Here is a 19,945-nt window from a genome sequence, read left to right as displayed (position 1 = left end):
TTCTCTGCATGAAGCCTGCTTCTCCTTCTGCCTGTGTCTCTGCCTCTCTCTTTGTGTCTCTCATGAATAAATGAATAAAATCTTTAAAAAAAAAAAAAAAAAAGTTGGCATGCTCTTTAGACTGAACCAGCCAGACTCCCCACATCTCTTGAGTTTTTAAATGTCTGTCCATAAAGTAGCCAGAATGAACTTTTTTATGAGTTCACTTCAAAGCTCAGTAATTATTGCTTCCTAGTTTATAGATTATAAAAAATAAATCAGCTTTCTTTTTGCTTCCGTCTCCCAACCTCAAACAGATTGAAGAAGAGATGTTGGCTTTGCAGAATGAACGCACAGAACGAATACGAAGCCTGCTGGAGCGTCAAGCCAGAGAAATTGAAGCTTTTGACTCTGAAAGCATGAGACTAGGTTTTAGTAACATGGTCCTTTCCAATCTCTCCCCTGAGGCATTTAGCCACAGCTACCCGGGAGCTTCTGGTTGGTCTCACAATCCTACTGGAGGTCCAGGACCTCACTGGGGTCATCCCATGGGTGGCCCACCACAAGCTTGGGGCCATCCAATGCAAGGTGGACCCCAGCCATGGGGTCACCCTTCAGGGCCAATGCAGGGGGTACCCCGAGGTAGCAGTATGGGAGTCCGCAATAGCCCTCAGGCTCTGAGGCGGACAGCTTCTGGGGGACGGACAGAGCAGGGCATGAGCAGAAGCACGAGTGTCACTTCACAAATATCCAATGGGTCACACATGTCTTATACATAACTTAATAATTGAGAGTGGCAATTCCGCTGGAGCTGTCTGCCAAAAGAAACTGCCTACAGACATCATCACAGAAGCCTCCTCACTTGGGTACTACAGTGTGGGAGCTGAGTGCATATGGTATATTTCATTCATTTTTGTAAAGCATTCTGGTTTGTGTTTACTAATTGGGATGTTATAGTATTTGGCTGCTGGGTTTTGTTTTGTTTTTTAACTTTTGGAAAAATTTTGAAAAGGGGGAATTAATGTGTGTATGTAAAAAGAAATCAGCTAGATTGGGGGTATTTTCTGAACACTGCAAAAATGGAATGTAGCATGGTGGCTTGAGTCATCACTTTGGGGCAACCATATCCTAAGAAATTTGTGACAGGATCTGAAGTGTTTCTCCATACCCCAAATTCTTAGGAGCCACTCACAGCAGGCAGCATGTGCTGAAACAAGTGATTGTGGAAACACACCTGTATCCCCCTCACCACTGTATTTTCTTTATTAAATTGGTCTGACTTCTCAGCCTCATTTGGAGTAAAAAAGTGGAAATCCATGAACACTAAAGGGTTGCATTGACTTTTTCAGAGAGTAGAAAAAACTTAGTTCTTTTTCTGAGTGGCTGCATAGGTTTGTCAGTTTTTGTTTTTGTTCTTGTTTTGTCCGTTCAATTGTGCCTTCTTTGTGGCATGGTGAGATGGAGGTGCTTCAGGAGATAATGAGTTGTGTGGGAATTGCATCAACAGACCTGTGAGCCTTCAAAGGGGAGGCCAGAGGGTGAGAGAGGCCCCTGAAAGTTCATGTGGTGGGTATGTTCAGCAGCAGAGTGAGGAGATGAAGCCTATATATCCTAACGTTTTGTTGCTTAAACTGTGATATCTCATCCTAGCTAAGCTCTGTAACTCCCAAAACCCCAAACAGTACTTTTACTTTGTACAAAAACAAAGACATATAGCCAATACATGTCAAATGCCAGAGGCATTTGAATTATGCCATGTTTGCAAACTGCCATCCATTGAAATTCTCATCACACTACAAAGACATAATTTGATTACCACCCCCACCCCCACCCGGTTGGCTTGTGAGATTTCCTGTTTACAAGTAGAATAGCCAATTATTTAAATGTGTAGTTGCCATAGTGAACCAGGAGTCACTGAGCCAATGACTTTACCAGCTGCTGACTAATCCTCATCACCACTGTAGATTTTGCTGCATGTGCAGGTCCTTTTTTTTTTTTTCTGGCTGTTTTTGTTGCTGCAATACTTTACAAACTTCTAGTTCCTTGAGACTTAGTGACTGTTTGGCATCATGTTAACATCACACAATAGGAAACACCACTTCCAGAAGTCTCTAGCCTCAGTGCTAAAGTACTACTGAAAAGGAACTAGCAAGTTTGACAAATTAAAATTAAAAAAAAAAAAAAAAGTAAAATAAGTTATAAGTGGTCAGGGAATCTCTTTAACGAAAGCTAACTTTTTTTTTCCAGAGGGGCATATTTTGTTTGGTTTTGTGTTGTTTTGCAATGAAGGATCAACCCAATGCTAAAAGTCAGATGTTACTTGGTATTCCACAGCCAGTGTGGAAATTGAATTGAAGGTAGGTAAGAAGCTATGAGTATGACTTGAAGGAAAAACATGTCCTGTCCAGTGACAGATCAGAGTTTCTTACAAGTTATTGCCTGCCACCCACCTTGTCTTGAAGAACCCTTGCTGCTAACTCTGGGTCCTGCTTTTTATGTGGTCAGAGGGCTCCAAGTTAGAATTTTCTAAATCCTTCTCAATGATACTCTTCACCTAGACCTGACTAATGACCAAACAGTAATCTATCACTGTCGAAATCTTTGTCTCAACCAGTAAGTCTTCTCTAGGTATGTCAGCCTAATCTCCATGAATCCTCCCCTTTAGGAGTTTTGGCATTCATTTAAAGGTAACTGGAGAAAAAATTAATAATTAAATGTAAATCTTTTTAAAACCAAGATAAAAGTATAATTCACACTCAGTTTTAGTGTTCAGGTAGTGTTCAGGTAGCACTCTACTACATTGTACTTTTCACTGTGCTTAAGATCATCAGTTTTTAGGTGAACATAACATGCACTTCTAATGAAAGGGGCTTTTAATTTTCTCAATATCTTTTTTGCATTAAAATACACAGTATTTCAAACATTGAAAAATGTACCTGTTTGGAGGAAAATGATAGGAAAGGTCTTTAGAATTAAGTGTCCAAAAATGTTATGGAATTTGATACCTTTTTAAAAAACTATTATTCAGTTTGGCCCATCTGTACTACTGGAGGGGTGGAATAGGGATGCAGATGAGTTTCACATGCAAAACACTTTAAAATCCAAAATACTACCAGTGATACATGTTAAAGTCTACTTGTAGACTTAAATTAGTCGAGTTACTCAGTTCATATACTTGTAAAATTGTGATTGAATACTGACTCCAAATGTCTATCCAGTAGGGCTTTGTATCTGATTTAATTGTGTGGCAACCAGTTTTACTTGTAGGTCATGACTATACCTGGATTATTCAATTAAGTTAATTTTAATTAAAATATTTATAGTTTGCAGAAATAATTCCAATTAATTGGTTTGTGTGTGTTTGTAAGATCTAACTTCTGAAGAATCTCATACATGGTAGGAATCATCAAAGAGTAATGCTTGTAGCAGAAAAATTTGAAAGGTTTTGAAAGATTCTAAAAAAGCAGGCACTTTCTGAATCAGTGTACAAATGTCAGCATTTGATCAGATTAAGACTACCTCCTCCCCACTGTTGGTATTCACTTGGTATATATGTATTTAAGAAAAAAGTATGGGAAACTTGTCCAGCATATCAGAAAGGGTTCCCTTCCTTTTGCACATACCTTTTCTCTTCTTATTAATATCATTCTAATCCTAGATTATAGTATCTGAAAGTATTTTCATCAATATAGATAATGTTAGCTGTAAAATGTGTTTATATTATTTTTATTTAGAGCTGCCATTCCTTTTAGTCATTTCTGTGCCTAGAGATGAATAGCCCTGCATTTGAACCACCCCACATGTATAATATCCTTGGTACCCAGGGCCAAGGATTTATTGGTGAGTTGATCTTTTTAGCATAGTCATGATTTTCAGCTGCCTAGACATCAGGTAAAGACCATTCAGTACACTAAAATGTCCTTGACACTCCCTCCTATTTTCCTCACCCCCTATCCAAAAATTGAAAACTCTATGAGTATCTTTTTCAGACCATAAGGCAGACTTTAGTAACTTTCGACTTCTTTAAGTACTAAATGTCTGGCATTTTAAACTTTTATAGAAAACATTGTGTTGGACACTGGAATAATACTGTTTATTTTCACCTGTGAAAAATATTGTACTTGAAACACCTCCTTTACATTTCTCCATGTGTGCCATTCACTAGTGGAAATAAATTGTATTATACCATGATCTACTGGCTTTTTAAAACTGTGTTAAATATGCACATTTTGGTATAGCTATTATCATTTGTATGTATATATTGTATATACATATGAGTGTCTATATGTGTGTATAGATAGGTGGATGTAACTCATACTGTACATTTCCATCAGGGCGCTTAAGGTTCTGTTATTGTGTTTGTTATTTCAGTCCTCAGTTAAGGCAAGAATGCATGTGTTTCTTCAGAATGAGTTGCTGGGTTAATATGAGAAGGTGGTCATTAGATGCAATCTTTTCTGTTTTACTCCCTTAGCACTTATGTGGGTAGAAAGAAAGTAAATTTGGAAGCATAAGTTGCAATGCAGTAAAATATTGCTGGAAGAGGAGCCAGTCAGTGTTTCTATGAGTTTGTGTTGTGATGCAGTAAAAGATAAGTGATGCAGAAAGAAATGAACTGTGGAAATCCAAAACACTGGTGGTGATTCCTCTGCAAAGACGATGAAAAGAACCAGGAAGTCACACAGTCTCCACGTGCGCAATCTAAATGTGTTTCTTAGGAGTGATGCCATTGATCCTCTTAACTCTTGTTCCTTGATTAATACTAATACTTATAAATTTTCCTAAGGACCGAAACAGCCAAGAAAGGAATTACTGCTAAAGCATCTAAGGTTCTCCTAAACTATGAGATCAACAGGAAATGGCCACTGGGAGAGAAGGATATGGTATTGGTGTGGGGCTTTCTCCCTTGAGCTGCCTCTTCTTGCTTGCTAATAGTAAGTTCTTCTTGCACCTTCCAGCCCTTCTGAGCCACTACTATTCAAGCACAGATTTGGCCCAACACAGCAACCCTTTCCTGGGAGGTTTATATGGTCCTGCGTTCTGTCCTGTGCGCACAATGTGAAGTGTTTAGTGTGTATTCAAGTCCGAAAATAATATATTTAAGGTATATAAGTGTGAATCTCCTATATAATGATGGAAGAAGAGGTTCTTGTTTCTTAGAAAACTACCATCTCTAAGGAACAAAGCCAAAACTTGGGCTGTCATCTTTGAGCTGCTTACCAACATACAGATCATCATTAAAGAGAAATGAATTCTATTTTGTTTTTCATTCATCCAACATGATCATACCCTTAACCAGGTTGTAGCATTGCCTTTAAGAAGGCATTCACTCCTAGTTAAGAACTGGAAATTTCCCATCCTCTGATTCCTTAAAGGATGAAGAGTGTGCTATATATACACTTAGCAGACTTGCCTCTTGTATGCAAGGACTACTGATTGAAGTCTATTTTGCTGTGTGTGTGGTTATGTTGTCTGCACTTTTATGAAATCACCATGATAAGCCTACATTGGAAATGATTATTCGTAAGGAAGTTTTTATTTAAACACTGTCTAGAAAAAGAAAGTGAAGCTGAGAACTCTTATGTTAATGTACATTTATATTTTCTACTGAATTCTGGGAGCCCCCTTTAAAGTCATGTTGACTAATTTTTTCCCTCATTTATATTCAAATTTCCAAAATTTCACTCACAAGGGAAGAGAACCCATTTGTCCTAACGATAGTCTTCAGATTCTAAGAAATATAAAGTAGTATGCACCTTATCTGCCTGTTGTGGGTTTCTTAAACTTGCACTTCCCTCCCACCCACCCAAAAATAGATATCCTTTAAAGAAAATAAAGGCAGAGAAAACTGGGGAGCCACTTACTATGTCACCATCACTGTTAACTGTTTCCCAGCAATCCTAACTTTTTGAAGTTTCAGAGATATTTTTTTGCGTGTATGTATGTGTCTGTTTGATTGTGTCGGGTTTATTTTTTTATTTTAAATATACAAGAGATTCCTCTTTAATAGAGAAAAAAAGTTAATCCTCTCTGAAACAGGATGCCCACTGGATATACCAACCTGGACATCTGTAGGTAGTTTGCCATGAAAAGTGGAGAGAAGAGACTTCTGAATGAATGAAAAGGGTGTCTGATGCCCAAGGATTCCCCCCTAAGTACGGGTAATTCAGCCTGCACAGTTTGCTTTTCACTCATAGTTTTTAGCAATTATGAGTGAAAAATCATGTAATTATCTGTAAATATGTAGCTAACAAATTGACCTAGTTTCTGTATTTTTTTGTTTTTGTACTAAAGTTTATAAGTCTGTGCCAGCTAGAGAGGAGTTGCTGTCATTGCTAGTTGTGGTCCTAGCATCTAATCCTGAAACCATCCTAGGTGACATTTTTAGAATTAATGCTTACATGTTGTTAAACAGAGGAAAATGAAGCTTAATTATTGGTCAGGTTTTACATCTTTTGAAGCAAAGTCATTTTTTTTTTTTTAATGATTACATGTTTTCAATCATGAATGAGGTAGGGAGCCTCCCTCCCCCAGTGGCCATGTTTACAGATGTGTGTTTTGTCTATAAAGTGCAAGAGTTTTAATGTTTATGTAAATTATGCAGGTGATAACCTTATGGCTTGGAACTGTTTATTGGGCTCTAGCTGAATTTTCAAATGAAATGAACTATGCTAATTGCTGGCACACTGATCCCATTTCTGGAGCATTTTTCCTATTTCCAGAATTACATATGTTCCTTTGTCATTGTCCCCACTAAACCCTTCTCTGAAATGCCTTGTAGCCTGAAGTTTGAAAGTCTGGTAAACACAGATGAGGGAAATGCATTTTTAAAAATCTGTGAGTCCTCATTTTTGTGCATTCAGTACTCCTATGTTTCAGTGGCAACTCTGAGGTCAGTGGAGTTTAGAAATGAGATACCACTGTTAATGAAAAGTGTGTACTCTTTGCTTTTGCATGGCTTGGCTTAGCTTCAAAGGTGTATTAGGGCCACTTGAAAGCATGAAGACCAGTCGAGTGGGAACAGGTTTCTCTCAGTGGCACATTTTGCTTTTTCTGAGCCCTTAAATACATTGCCTCAGCATGAACATTATTGTTATTATAAATTGCACATGGTCATGGAGTGAATTATGTGATTTAAAGATGTAACTACTTAATGTTTTCAGATTCTGGCTGGTCCATGTGACTATTTGGCACATATCAAACAAACAGTGAGGGGTTGGGTGTCCTGGAACCCTTCTAACCCCCTTTTTGTCATAAACAACTATATTTAGTTTATTAAGATGTTGGCTGCCCCTGGTGTGTTGCCAGATAGCTCTTTTTTGGTACCCATTCCAAATGTGCTTCCTTGAATTTTGTAATATCAAAGAAACTACCACCCCTTCTCCCCAACATTTTATGTGTTACACCTTTTATTCCACATTAAATGGGAGTTGTGCCTACTTAGAGTGCCCCACCAATTAGTTACATATATGTGTTCTATATAATCCAAGCCAGAGACACAAGGCGGAAAAATCTAAAAAAAAAAAAAAAAAAAAAATTCCACTTGAGGCCAGTAATTTATCTAACAAGATACTTTACCACATTATCTTGACACTTGATATGAGCCTAATAGGAGTTGCAGGTGGTTTCATAGGGCAAAATCCAAGTGGTGAGGATATGTGGGGTTTCTATTAGAAGATGATTTTGTTCTTATTTGACCTTTCCTTTTATGATCCTTCTCTGCTAGTTTGGAATAGGTTAATTCTCCAAATTTATTTAGTTTTGTTTTTTATCTTTTAGAGAAATTTTTACAAAAGCAATGGTCTGATGTAAATAACATTTTAAAGTAATAGTGCACATAACTTTCCCAGACTATTCCAACCAGATAATTTGTAAATGCTTTAGAGTTTTTTAAATTAACACTTGTGTTGCTAAATCCTATTTATGTAAGTCTGCTAAAATTCTTAACCCATTTAAAACTTAAAACAGACATTTAAATAATGGATGGGTTACTCTGAGCAATCTAGCTTTCAGAAGCCCCTTGTTTCAGTATATGAAAAAGATAACCTAATGCGCATTAATGAGGTTGAAGAGACTTTGAGAAATATGTATAGTGTATATTTTAAAACAGCTTTGCTTGTATTGTGAAGATTTAAAAACAAACTTGAGATTTTTAACGTAACTATTAACACAGTTTTAACATAAGTTATCCCACTGGGTTTAAGAGCATCTTGAATGTATAATCCTTTTTGTAACCCAGGTTGGTTTCTGCTTTCACCAGTCATCCAAACATATTTATGTTTTTAGTTTTATATACTCATTTCCCTTTGTTTTCCTCAACCAGCATGATTTTTTTGCACATGTATTGTAGAAATTTTTAAAAAGAAAAGTTAATACATCGTTTTCTCTGAATTTTCTTCACTTCTCTCTTCCTTTCTACTAACTCCTTACCTTAAAGGCCATATCGCTCCATTTGCATTATTTGTGCAAATGCCAGGGTTGGTTTTTATTTTTATTTTTGCTATTTACCTAAAAAAAAAAAAAAAAAGAAGAAAAAAAGAAAAATGCTTCAGTCAATTGCTTTTTTATTTAAAAAAGAAAAAAGAAAAGAAAAAAAGCTGTAACCTTATCATTTCTGAGTAGACCATTGAGAGATGAATGCACACCTGTAATAGCCCAAGACCAGCTTTGGTGGCTAAAGGGAATATTTTAACTAAGCAAGTTCTTTTCTAAAAGTGGTATGTATTATTCACAAATCTCTTTCAGTTATTCCCACAAGTCAGGGGTCCAGATAAAATGAGGGTTATCAGCTAACTGATATGTTATCATTGAGGTTCATCAATGAATTTGTACATTTCTAGTTCCCTTTGGTGAAGGGAAAAATGATGATTTTGCAAGACCTAGATTTTGGCTTGGTTTCTTGCCTCCTTTTTTGGCAGCCTTCATCTTCTCATCTCCCAAAGCCCTTGAGCCTGTAGGGTTTTCATGGTAGACAAAGGACTTGTGGTCTCTTAAAACGAGGACTGATATTTTGGTGAGAGATTATTGTGCTGAAAGTGATGTTCTGCCACTTTTACTGATGACTAAACTTTAAATATACACAGTCCTCTCAATTTTCGGACCAAACAGATGCCCACAGTGGAGGCTTATCAAGAGTTGCAATGGGGAAGGAGCCTCTCCCTCACTGTCAGCACCGGCTGGTTAAGGTGACTGGACAGATGTGCATTTTCCTTTTGGTAGAAATGGTCCGCAGCACTAACTGGTAAGGCTTATTGTACAGTATATTGTCAGTATTCTTCCGGTTCAACATACCTTATAGCTCATATATAACCTGTATTAATTGTATAGATTGTGCATTTAAAGCTGTTACCAAGTTGTCAGAACATAAGAGCGAAAACAAGGTCATATGTAATATTTTGTTTGTAAGTATCCTTTGTATCATAGCAAAGGAAATGTTTAAAAAAAATCAACTGTAATAAAGTAATTTTAGTACACAGAGTGTCTGCTTAGCTTTTTTTAAGTAACTTTATTTCCAAAGATAAAATGTTTTTCAATTTAGTGACTATTGGATAATCTCAGGCACTGGGCTGGGTGTTGGCTTTATTACAGAAATGTGTAAAATACGGGTAAGAATGAACTCGCTGATGTGGACATAAGCCCTTTAGTCTAATTGCTGCAGATTGCTCAGAGAATGAAGTGGCCTGTTGTATTGTGGGTGTGAGGTGATCCTACCTTAGGTTTTAATGGTTTGATGCAGGTTCTTCAGCTTTATATAGACCTGTGTTAGAGCATATATAGGTAAAACTCTCACACACATGGGCATGTGAATGTATGCAGTTCTTGAACCTTGTAAAAACTTTAAAAGGTGTTTTCACCCTTTGATGATTTGAAAATCATATTTTCTGCCCCTGTATGGGACAAATATCTAATCTAGTGCTGTTGCTTACAACACTGTTAAAGTGACTATTTTTGTAAGAAGACTAATTTGGGGAGAAGGAGTTTCATGTCTTTTAATTTAAAAAGTTTTGGGATCCCTGGGTGGCGCAGCGGTTTGGCGCCTGCCTTTGGCCCAGGGCGCGATCCCGGAGACCCGGGATCGAATCCCACGTCGGGCTCCCGGTGCATGGAGCCTGCTTCTCCCTCTGCCTATGTCTCTGCCTCTCTTTCTCTCTCTGTGACTATCATAAAAAAAAAAAAAAAAAACTTAAAAAGTTTTAAGTGGGGCAGCCCCGGTGGCGCAGCGGTTTAGCGCCGCCTGCAGCCTGGGGTGTGATCCTGGAGACCCAGGATCGAGTCCCACATCGGGCTTCCTGCATGGAGCCTGCTTCTCCCTCTGCCTGTGTCTCTGCCTCTCTCTTCACTCTCTCTGAATGAATAAATAAGTAAATCTTTAAAAAAATAAAAAGTTTTAAGTGTCATTTTTTTAAAGATTTTATTTATTTTTTCATGAGAGACAGAGAGAGAGAGGCAGAGACAAAGGCAGAGGGATAAGCAGGCTCCATGCAGAGAGCCTGACCTGGGACTTGATCCCAGGTTCCCAGGATCACACCCTGGGCTGAAGGTGGCTCTAAACCGCTAAGCCACCCAGGCTGCCCTAAGTGTCATTTTAAAAAGTGTTATTGCCCACTTTATTGAATAGAATATTGTCTAAGCACTTTCAACTTTTTAACATAGCTGTTTAACTCCTAGTGTGTTGATACTGAGCTATTTTGAAATTAACATTTTATATACTGTAATTTGCCTGGGTCAAACAGCTGTGTGGGAGCCAGGATGAGATTCCAGGTCACCTATCGCCAACATCCAACATCCTTGAACTTGGAGGAACTCAAAAAAGGTTTAAGAAACAAGATTTCTTTCTGCTTTGTCCCTACATTTGGGCTTTTCAAACTATAGTGGAAGGAGAGTATCTTAAAATTGTACTTCTAGCCTGTATCCCCTATCAGCAACTCAAGACAAATGTCTAATATGTCATTGTCTAAATGCATCAAAGATACTCTGGGTTATGTTTAGAGGTCAAAGCCTATCCTACCTGACTGAAGAATTTTGAACATAAATATACTACACCATTCCACAGCCCAAGTGGTGATGAGCTAATGCTATCACTTACATCTCAAAGATGCCAGCGGCAGAACAAGGGTTTTCCTGTGTGTATGTGGCCAATTAGTGACTTTAATTGCTACTATGTCTACAGATATTTGTTCTTAATGGTAGAGGGAGACAGTTGCTGAGTGGTGAGGCTATGCAATAAATAACTTTAAGGGTGACGTTTCTAGATTAATGTGCATGGCTTCCGCACAGAGTTGTGTACTAGAGGAGCTCTGAAGACGAGTTATTTTCCCTTCTGTTATATCTTTTACATTATGAAGTCTAAAATGGGCATTATTTATACTGTCATCTCAGCCTGTGATGGACTAGGAAAAAACAAAGTATGGCATAAACTGCACTGATTTGGGTTCTGGTCTTTAGTTCTATCACTAATAATGGTGAAATCTTAAAGCCATATCTTCTCTGACCATTATTTATTAAGAACTAGGAAAGCAGATGGGTTTTGCCCAGAACAAATGAACCAGTGTGAAACCTATATTAGCTGTAACAAGATTATTGAGTATGTGTATATGCACATGTGTTTGGGAAGGAAGTGAGGATAGTTTGCCCTCAATGGGGTAACCCAGGACCCAGCTCATATAGGCCCTTCCCAACTTTGCAATGGGCTAACTGGAACTTTTGGGCCTTATTAGAATTGGGGAATACATTCTGATCTGAAAGCCGATGCCATCCCATCATAGGGGACTTTGAGCTCCAGTTGACGAACTAAGCAAACTTGGGAGAATGGGATATCACCTACTTTTACTATTCATTATATCCTAACAAACCTCTTAAATTAAGACCTATTGGGGTGCCTGGGTGGCTCAGTTGGTTAAGCGTTCCACTCTTGATTGCAGCTCAGGTCATGATCTCAGGATCCTGAGATCAAAACCCATGTCAGGCTCCCTACTCAGCAGGGAATCTGCTTCTCTTCTCACTCTGCCCTTCCCTGCCACCCTGCCCCACTTCACTCTCTAAAATAAATAAGTAAATCCTTAAAAGAAATAAGTTAGGGCCTATTTATCATCTCGTCTTTTCCTATGGAACAGTTTGTAAAATAACTTTCCCAAAGTCATACAGGTCGCAGATAAAGTAGAACCTAGAACCCACATCTCCAAGCTACTTCAGTGTTCTATACTTAATGCCCACATTACTAACTGCTCAGTGGGAAATATCTCTATGTAGGTACCATTGATGATCAGGGAATTTTGAGCTTGCTGGGAAATTATTAGCCCAGAGCAGAAGGCCTGGTTGTTGATTAAACAGCTGCCACTGGTTAGTATCAGGGGACACAAGGCTAGATGTACAGGAGTGAAGCAACAGCCGGTGAATAGAGAATGTGCCGGGAGGCGTTGTTAACTCCGCAGGTAGGTAAGCATGCGTGGCTCAGTACACATAGGACTTTAGAAGACAAATAGTGCCTTTGTTTCTGGAGATTTAAAAAATAATGACATTCCATTGTTGCAGGGAGAGTGCAATTTATTATTCAGAGGCAGAGGTTGGAGAGAAGTTTTTGTTCAACTACACTAGAGATAATAAGTACTAGGGTATTACCTTAATACACAGGAAGGCTGGAGGCAGAGGGGCTAGAGATATTTATCTTTGATGTTAGTGTCTTTTGTTTTAATGAAATTCCACCTTTCCTTCAAACTTATAGTTCTTCCTGGACATTTCAAAACCCTCTGGTCACTTTGGCAAGGTTATTTTAATTAAAATCTTTATGTCATCTCCCAGAATCTGGATCAGGTCTGTGATCTCCTTGATTCTCAAGCCAACCAAAAGTCTTTACAACCCACTGAGCTCATTAGCATTATTTTAGTTAACTGACTCACAGATGAGAAAAGACCTTCTATCAAATCTAGGTCACCCTTGGGACATCTGGCTGGCTTAGTCTGTAGTGCATGTGACTCTTGATCTCGGGGCTGTGAGTTCAAGCCCCACATTGAGCATAAATCTTTTTTTTTTTTTTTTAAGATTTATTCATAGAGACACAGAGAGAGAGAGAGAGAGGCAGAGACACAGGCAGAGGGAGAAGCAGGCTCCATGCAGGAAGCCAGACATGGGCCTCTATCCTGGGTCTCCAGGATCACACCCCAGGCTGCAGGTGGCGCTAAACTGCTGTGCCACCAGGGCTGCCCCCCACGTTGAACATAGATAGAGCTTACTTAAAAAAAAAAAACTAATTTAAGACACCCTTATTTCTCGGCATATGTTCCCACCATCATGTGTGCCAAACAGCAGTCTAGCTTGCATGTCCCACCAGTGAGATGGAGATTCTTGCTTCCTGAGGTGTTCATTATGTCTTCAGGCACCCCCTGTGTATAACTTCTCCATCTTGTCTCTGCCAATGGTGGTAACTAGGGAAGATTTTTGATGCCATCCTTTGTGGCTTGGCTAGAGAATCACAAATACTCACTGGCATTCTTACCAGGTTCTACTCAAGTGGCCAATTGTATCTGTTTGTTTAAGCAGGGAGAGGAATTCATGCTGAAGTTCATTTCTAAAGGAAGATACCTTGGCACTTAGGGTGGCTGACTGACAAAAGATCTGTGGTCTAGGTGGAAGATGAGTAGACAGGAACTTCTGACTCTGGGGTAATTTTGAGGCTGTATATAAAGCCATGCTGACACTTCCTGTGTCAAGACCTTTAAAAAACAAAACAAAACAAAAAACCCAGTACTGAAGCCTTAGAAAGGATACCTTCACTCAAAACAGAGATGATATCTCCTCAAGGTGAGGATCTGGTGCTTTGTTCTGCATACTGTCGTCTCTGGCCAAGCCACCCTAGAAACCTAGGTATAAATAACGTAAAATACTAACTCTCTAAGAGAATTAAGTTATAGTTAGCACAGTCTTAGGTCTCAGATCAGAAGCCTTCGGAGGCAGTCCTTTGCTTCCTGCATTCTGACCCAATGGGAGGGAGAGAGGACCCCGTCTCCTTCTGAGATCATGCCTCCTCTAAGCCATTGCGTTTTGGGTTTTTTTTTTCCTCTGACCACTTGAAGGTGGTTGTAAATAATTAAGAGGCCAAAAGGAAGGCAAGCAAGTGAATGAGGACTGTGAGGATCGCTTAAAAGACTCAAGACCTGGAAAACCAACTTAGTCGTCCTTCCTTGGGTTGTCTTACTTTTATTTTGTTGTTTGTTTCTTGTTTCCTCAAACTCAAATTTAGGATTTTGTTCAAGGATCACATATTCTCTCAGAATAGTGTGCCTGGGTTTCTTCCAGTGGGTTTTGTATGCTTAGCTGTTCACCAAAGCAGAGCCAATACAGGTGATTCCTTCAGTGTTAGACTGAAGGTCAGGGTCACCCAAACCTGCTTGAATGGGAACTGCACATTCTTGGCAAAACTTGCTTGAAAAAGCAGCATCACTTTCATCACCATCGGAAGATGAGAAAGAAGCAGCTTCCTGAGATTGGTTATAAACTCACATGGCATGAGGGATACAGAGGAGAAATCCTTCAGGGTCTAGGGATTAGGGCCTTGGGTCCAAGGGAATGAATGGAGCCTGGGCTATAACTGAAAGAAATATGTTACAGGTATATAGGCACACCCCACCCCTGCAAGCTTGCTTTTTTGTAGAAAAGGAGAAGACCAACCACAATTTCTCCAAAAGCTATTACCTTAAAGAACCAGAGTCCCATGGTATCTGGCCTAGAGAAACAATCCAAAGTTCAGCCCTTGAGGGCCCCCCATAAGCCGCAGGTTAAAAGCCACTGGGCTGCTTCCCACCTTGCAGTCAGTTCTGAATGATCCTGGGGTCCTGCATGGGGGACTGCAGCACCCTAACTAATTGAAATCCCCACTGTACCAGATGCTGGGGGGAGGGCGGTTGCCAGATGTCAGCAATTCTTCCTCCACAAGCCCTGTAACAACATTGTAAACCAGCAGTAGAACGGCTTCTTTAGATTTCAGTTCTTGTTATTTCTCCTGCTCAGAAAGGGTAAAGAATGTCAGATGAGTAACGTGAAGGAGGAGCAGGACATGAGGAAGGAGGGAAGTGATTTTTTTTCATGACAGGATAATGTGCCTTTAATACAATTGAGTGTTGCCTGCATTTCAAGTGAGATTCTAGGATAGTTCAGAGTTTCTTCCTATTTGATCTAGAAGAACAAGGCTGGACTAAGATTATCCAAACCTGAAGTTTCGGCCCCAGACATTCCTAATACTGAGGCATAGGACATGGATTTTGAGAAATATCTCTCCTCTTTAAAATTGCTTTGCTGTTTCTGAGGCCAGGAGGGAGCTTCCTGTCAAAACAGGTATCTTCCTAGATGATAGATTAAAATAAAACTTCAGAGCAAAGCTCTTAGCAACACATAGAACCAGATGTCCTAGTGTATTGTTTAATGGCCTAAATCAAACCAGGATATGCGAATCAATCTGTACAATGCTTTGTTTTACTCTGATCTTCAGCATTATTCCTCATAAAACCAAATACCATAAAACAAGTCACTGAGTGGCCAGGTCCAGGAAGCAGCTTTGTCTACATCTACATGGATGGCCTTTTGAATAAATTGAGCAGAAAAAGTGTGGTAATGTGAAATATTCATAAATCACTGAGTAAGCACTAACTAACCTCTTGGAACTTTTGTTTTCTCTGGTCCCAGCTGTCTCCAGGCTCCGGGAAAAAAAGCAGCTAGTCGTAGTGTCAGAAAAGAGGGAAACCAACTAGAAAATACCAAAGATACCAGGTTTATACTCTTTACCACTTAGAAAAAGCCCACATGGCAGGAGAAAAACAGCTTTAGCTAGGACTCTCTGGCGTAATCTCCAGGTACTGGAGGGAGCAGCCAGAGTGCCTGAGAGTCTGGCTCGTTGAGCCAGGGTCTGGCAGGTCCTGTGTGCAAGGACTTCCTCTTCCTAAAATCGTCCTTAAGATCTCTCTAGGCTTGAAGTCCTACCTGAAGCCCCAGATCAGCCCAACCGAGACCTGGGGAACGAGTCTGAAAGATAGGACCTCAGTCCTCCAGACACAGATGTATGCTCTGTACCTCGTCACCCTCACCAACCCAGGCTCAGGACCACACTTAACTGCCTCCAGCGCCTTTCTCACACTCACGCAAGACTGACGCACCACACCATGATCTAGGAGCTCATTTCCACAGCTGTGACAGCATGAAGTCAGCAGAGTGCCACAACCACAGAGCCCAGTGAGGGAAGTGGGACCAAGACACAAACATCCTGTCCTCACGACACTGAGTGGCTCCAATTCAAGAATCAGGGTCACAGAGCTGATTATTTATGTGGGACAGAGCTTCCCAATGACATGCGGAAACCCATTTTCCCTACAATCCTTGCAAGTGACAGAGCATTTTTCTCCTGAGTCCATAGACTCAAAGTGGTGCTATTCTTGGCTTATAAGGTCGGTGACAGGAGAGAGTGACAGTGACAGACCAGTTGCTGACCAGGAAGAGTTGGAATGTGTGGAGCTAAGCCTGAGGTAGGAGTGTCCTCAGGATAACGTGAGCACCAGCTCACTGGAAGTTCCATCTCTTTCCACAAACCAGTTTAAGAGAGAGGGGGCTGAATCGGTGGCAAAGAGCTGGCCCTGCAGTCCCCTTCCCGTGCTCACGGCCGTGTCAGGACTCTGGCATGTCCAGCCCTGTTCTTCCGTGCAGGACCGGGGGTGTTTTTGGGCCAGGTCTCACCTCGTATACGATCGTTTCCAGCTAAAGATCTCCTCCAGATGGGAAGAGGGAGAGACCTCCCGCTTCTGCAGGGTTCCCCAGCGACGCCGGCCCCCTAGGAATGAAGCCCGATGCCTGCTCAGCCCCTTCATCCTCTCTTCTGTTCGGAAGAACTCTGTCAAGGCCCGGAAGTACTCCAAAATGACCTCATGGCTCCAGGCTGGCAAGGGCTCCTGGCGCAGGAAGCCACAGTGGCCTCCGTGGTGACTGAGCAGCAGGAAGAAGTAGGGGTTGCTGTGGAAGAGTTCCGTCGGCAGAAAGTGGTCTGGGGGCCCGCACACGGGGTCGTCAGCACTACAGATACACAACACGGGCACAGCCGCCTCATCCACATCCCGGAGGGGGTCGTTGTGGTCCCAATAGGTGTCCCAGCTGATGGGGAAACTCTTGGTGTGGCAGAAGAGGGTTTCCTCAAACTCTCGCAGGGAGCGGCTCCTGAACAGTTTGTGGGTGTCCACCGTGTCCTGGAGGGCCGAGGCGTATCTGGCAGCAAGAAGTGGAACAGGGAAGGTAGGAAAGGATAGAAGAATGAGAAAATGAATTGGCAACAGAAATTATAGCAGCCTGCAGACCAGGTTTCTGGTCACAGAGGCATTCTTTGGCCATATGGTATTTTTGAATTCCATTTCGTTGTCATCACTTGAAGATTTTTTTTTTTAAGGTAATTCTATGCCCAAAGTCAGGCTCAAACTCACAACCCTGAGATAAAGAGTCATACCCTCTACTGACTGAGCCAGCCAGGAGATTTCACATAAAATGCAGGTATTTGGGTTCTCTAGGGAAATGGAAAGGTCTGGCAACATGGGCTGGCATTTCTCAGGGCAACAAGGGGGCATTTCTTCCCTCATTTCTGTGTCATGGTTCCTACCAGGCCTTGTGTTACCTGCTTAGCCCTGGGGCAGGAAATGACTTTACAGCTGCTGATCTATAGTGACAGCTCTACTCCTGCCCTCAACTCCTGACCCTCTATAGGCAACTTGCTTTGAACTGAGCCCCTCCTGGAACACCCTGGCTCAGAAATTCCAAACCTGCAGGTGACATCCCCCCTATCGTCAACATTTTACTTCAGGTTTATTAGTCTGTTTTTTATTTATTTTATTTATTTTTATAATATTAGTCTGTTTTTTAAAAGCTAACATGCTGTCTAGATAATAGCAAACAAGTGTGACATTGAGCAGTAGTACAGGTATTCCTAGAGAGGGCTGAGCAGCAGCAGAAGAGGCTCCTAGGAGTATAATTATTTTACAGGGTAAGTTGTAAAATGGGAGCCTGAGAGCCACTGCTCTGGGGAAGAGGGACATTTTTGCTCTTTCCACTTCCATGGAGAGAGCCTGGCACAGGAGGTCAGGATGGGCAGCTAGTGCTTTGAGTGAATTGATGCAGACTTAGCCAGTTGCATTTGGATGTGTGTCTCCAGCAAATATTCAAAAAGGCTTGCCCTGAGTTTTCCATCCCAAACTTCCAGGGCAGGACAGACCCTAAAGGCCCAGATTTCCTCTCCACTTCCCTCACCTTATCTTCTAGCTGGTGTTTAGGGTCAACACTGGTGGTGGTCATTTGGGGATGGAAACTAGCAATGAAGCCACATAAGAACACTTTGTCTTGGACTGCTCAAGTTCTGGGCTGCTGTGACAGCCCTTTGGGCTATTGGTGAGTTCAGGGCTTGACCTTCTCAGAGCACAATGGGGGCAAAATCACACACCAACAGATTTCTGATTCCTGTCACCTCCAGGCTCAGACACTATATAAGGAAATATTCTAGACAGATAATCAGTTGTAATTGCTTCCAGAGCCCCATTGCTGATTTGACAAACTGTGGATTAAGCGGTGAATGCCAGGGGCTGCCTCTGCTGCTGGTGGGGCAGGTGCTCAGGACACCCCGCGGCTGAGATGAGGCCCGCGGGCCCCAGGGCAAGAGTTCCTGTTCTAGCATAATGAGGCTGAGTCCGACCACGACCCTTAAATCTGCTCCCCTGGTTCTGTCTAGACTCGAGGGTTTTTGGACAGCTTCGCAAAGCGTTTGCCTCAACTGTCCTGAACCGTGTGATTCGATACGGTGTCCTCGTCAGCCCAAGACCCCTCTTTCCCACTTGGCCGCCCGCCTGCGGCCTCCGTCACCCACCTGCTGAGGGCGATCTTCTGGTGGAGCAGAAAGCCCCGCTCGTAGGGCCAGGGCAGGCCGGCCTCAAACCACTCGCGGCAGCGCAGCACCGGCGAGATGCACGCGGCGCCGGTCACATAGCTGGAGGAGCCGCACTCTCCCAGGTAGGACAGCAGAAGCGCTGAGCCGGAGCCCTCGCTCACCGCGAACAGAGGGGCAGCCGGGTGTCGGAAGCGGATGTAAGTGACCGCCTCCTTGAGGTCGGACGGGTCGCCGAAAGGCTGCAGCCGGGGGCTGACCAAAGGGCAGCCGTGGTGGCCGCGCCGGTGGAAGATGACCGGGCAGTAGCCGCGCTCCAGGGCGAGCAGACAGAGGCCGAGCACGTTGCGGGTGAGGCGCCCCCAGGCATTGGGGATCACCAGCAGCACGGCGGGAAGGCCCCCGGCGTTAGTGACCCGTCGACCCCGGGGGCAGGGGCCCACGACCCAGTCCAGGGCCACCAGCCCGTCGTCCGCCAACTGCAGGTACTCCCTGGCCAGCTCAGGCCCGGGCCCCACCGGCAGCACGAAGTGGCAGAGGGTCTGCAGGTGGGGCCCGGAGAGCCAGGAGCGCGGGAGCGGCTCCAGCGCCGTCGAGCGTCGCAAGGCGCTCAGCAGGCACCGGGCCAGCGCCGACGGTTTACAGATGAGCCTGCACCCGCCCGGCAGCGGCTCGCGCCCGTCGCTGAATCTGTCCGCGGCGCCTCCGCCGTCTGCCTCCTCCCGGTGGTCCTGGCCGAGGGCTCCCGGCGCAGCACTCGCTCCGACGGCGCGCCGCAGCCGCTGGGCCAGCAGGCCAAGCAGGGCGAGCGCGGCCAGGAGCAGGGCGAGGGCGAGGGCGAGGGCGAGGGCGAGGGCGAGGGCGGCGCCCCACGGCGGCATGGCGAGGCGGGAGAGCCCCCCGCGGGCGGCGGGCGGCGGGCGGCGGGCGGCGGGCGGCGGGCGGCGGGCGGCGGGCGGCGGGGCTGTGCCCTTGGCGAGCTCCCCGCTCTACCCGCGGCTCCGCCCGGCCGCCGGCTGCAGCCCTGGGCTCTCCTGCGCTGGGGGTGGGGGTGGGGGTGGGGGTGGGGGC

At 43.1% G+C, this 19,945-nt stretch overlaps 2 protein-coding genes across 4 annotated transcripts in view; one reads left to right on the top strand and one right to left on the bottom strand.

The window, feature by feature from the left end:
- The window catches only part of TAOK1 (TAO kinase 1), a 158,824-nt gene extending 149,372 nt beyond the window's left edge, over positions 1–9,452 (top strand). For both annotated transcript variants that reach the window (XM_077851919.1, XM_077851918.1), the window contains exon 20: positions 297–9,452. In XM_077851919.1, coding sequence (XP_077708045.1) covers positions 297–758 — 462 coding nt within the window. In that variant the 3' untranslated portion in view covers positions 759–9,452. The remainder of the gene's footprint in view (positions 1–296) is intronic.
- ABHD15 (abhydrolase domain containing 15) lies at positions 7,761–19,770 on the bottom strand. Of its 2 annotated transcripts, XR_013354126.1 has the most exons (3): positions 18,857–19,770; positions 15,624–17,217; positions 7,761–14,974 (listed from the first exon to the last, which is right to left on the bottom strand). XR_013354126.1 is itself a non-coding variant. In XM_077851924.1 (2 exons), the coding sequence occupies exons 1-2, from the start codon at positions 19,753–19,755 to the stop codon at positions 16,692–16,694; spliced, it is 1,425 nt and encodes a 474-aa protein (XP_077708050.1). In that variant the 5' UTR covers positions 19,756–19,770; the 3' UTR covers positions 7,761–16,691. The 2 variants fall into 2 exon arrangements, 1 of the variants encoding a protein (XP_077708050.1); XM_077851924.1 differs by having other exon boundaries at positions 7,761–17,217.
- Between the last annotated feature and the right edge of the window lie 175 nt (positions 19,771–19,945).

The sequence above is a fragment of the Canis aureus genome, chromosome 16 (assembly GCF_053574225.1).
Source record: "Canis aureus isolate CA01 chromosome 16, VMU_Caureus_v.1.0, whole genome shotgun sequence".
Classification (NCBI taxonomy): Eukaryota; Metazoa; Chordata; class Mammalia; order Carnivora; family Canidae; genus Canis; species Canis aureus.
This window is presented reverse-complemented; position numbering and strand designations above follow the sequence as displayed.

Bases quoted from the DNA above. Each gene is read 5' to 3' on its own strand.
- ABHD15 (XM_077851924.1), bottom strand. From the start codon at position 19,755: ATGCCGCCGTGGGGCGCCGCCCTCGCCCTCGCCCTCGCCCTCGCCCTC. The intron at 17,218-18,856 runs GTGGGTGACGGA...TCTTGCTGCCAG, and splicing joins CAGAAGATCGCCCTCAGCAG to ATACGCCTCGGCCCTCCAGG.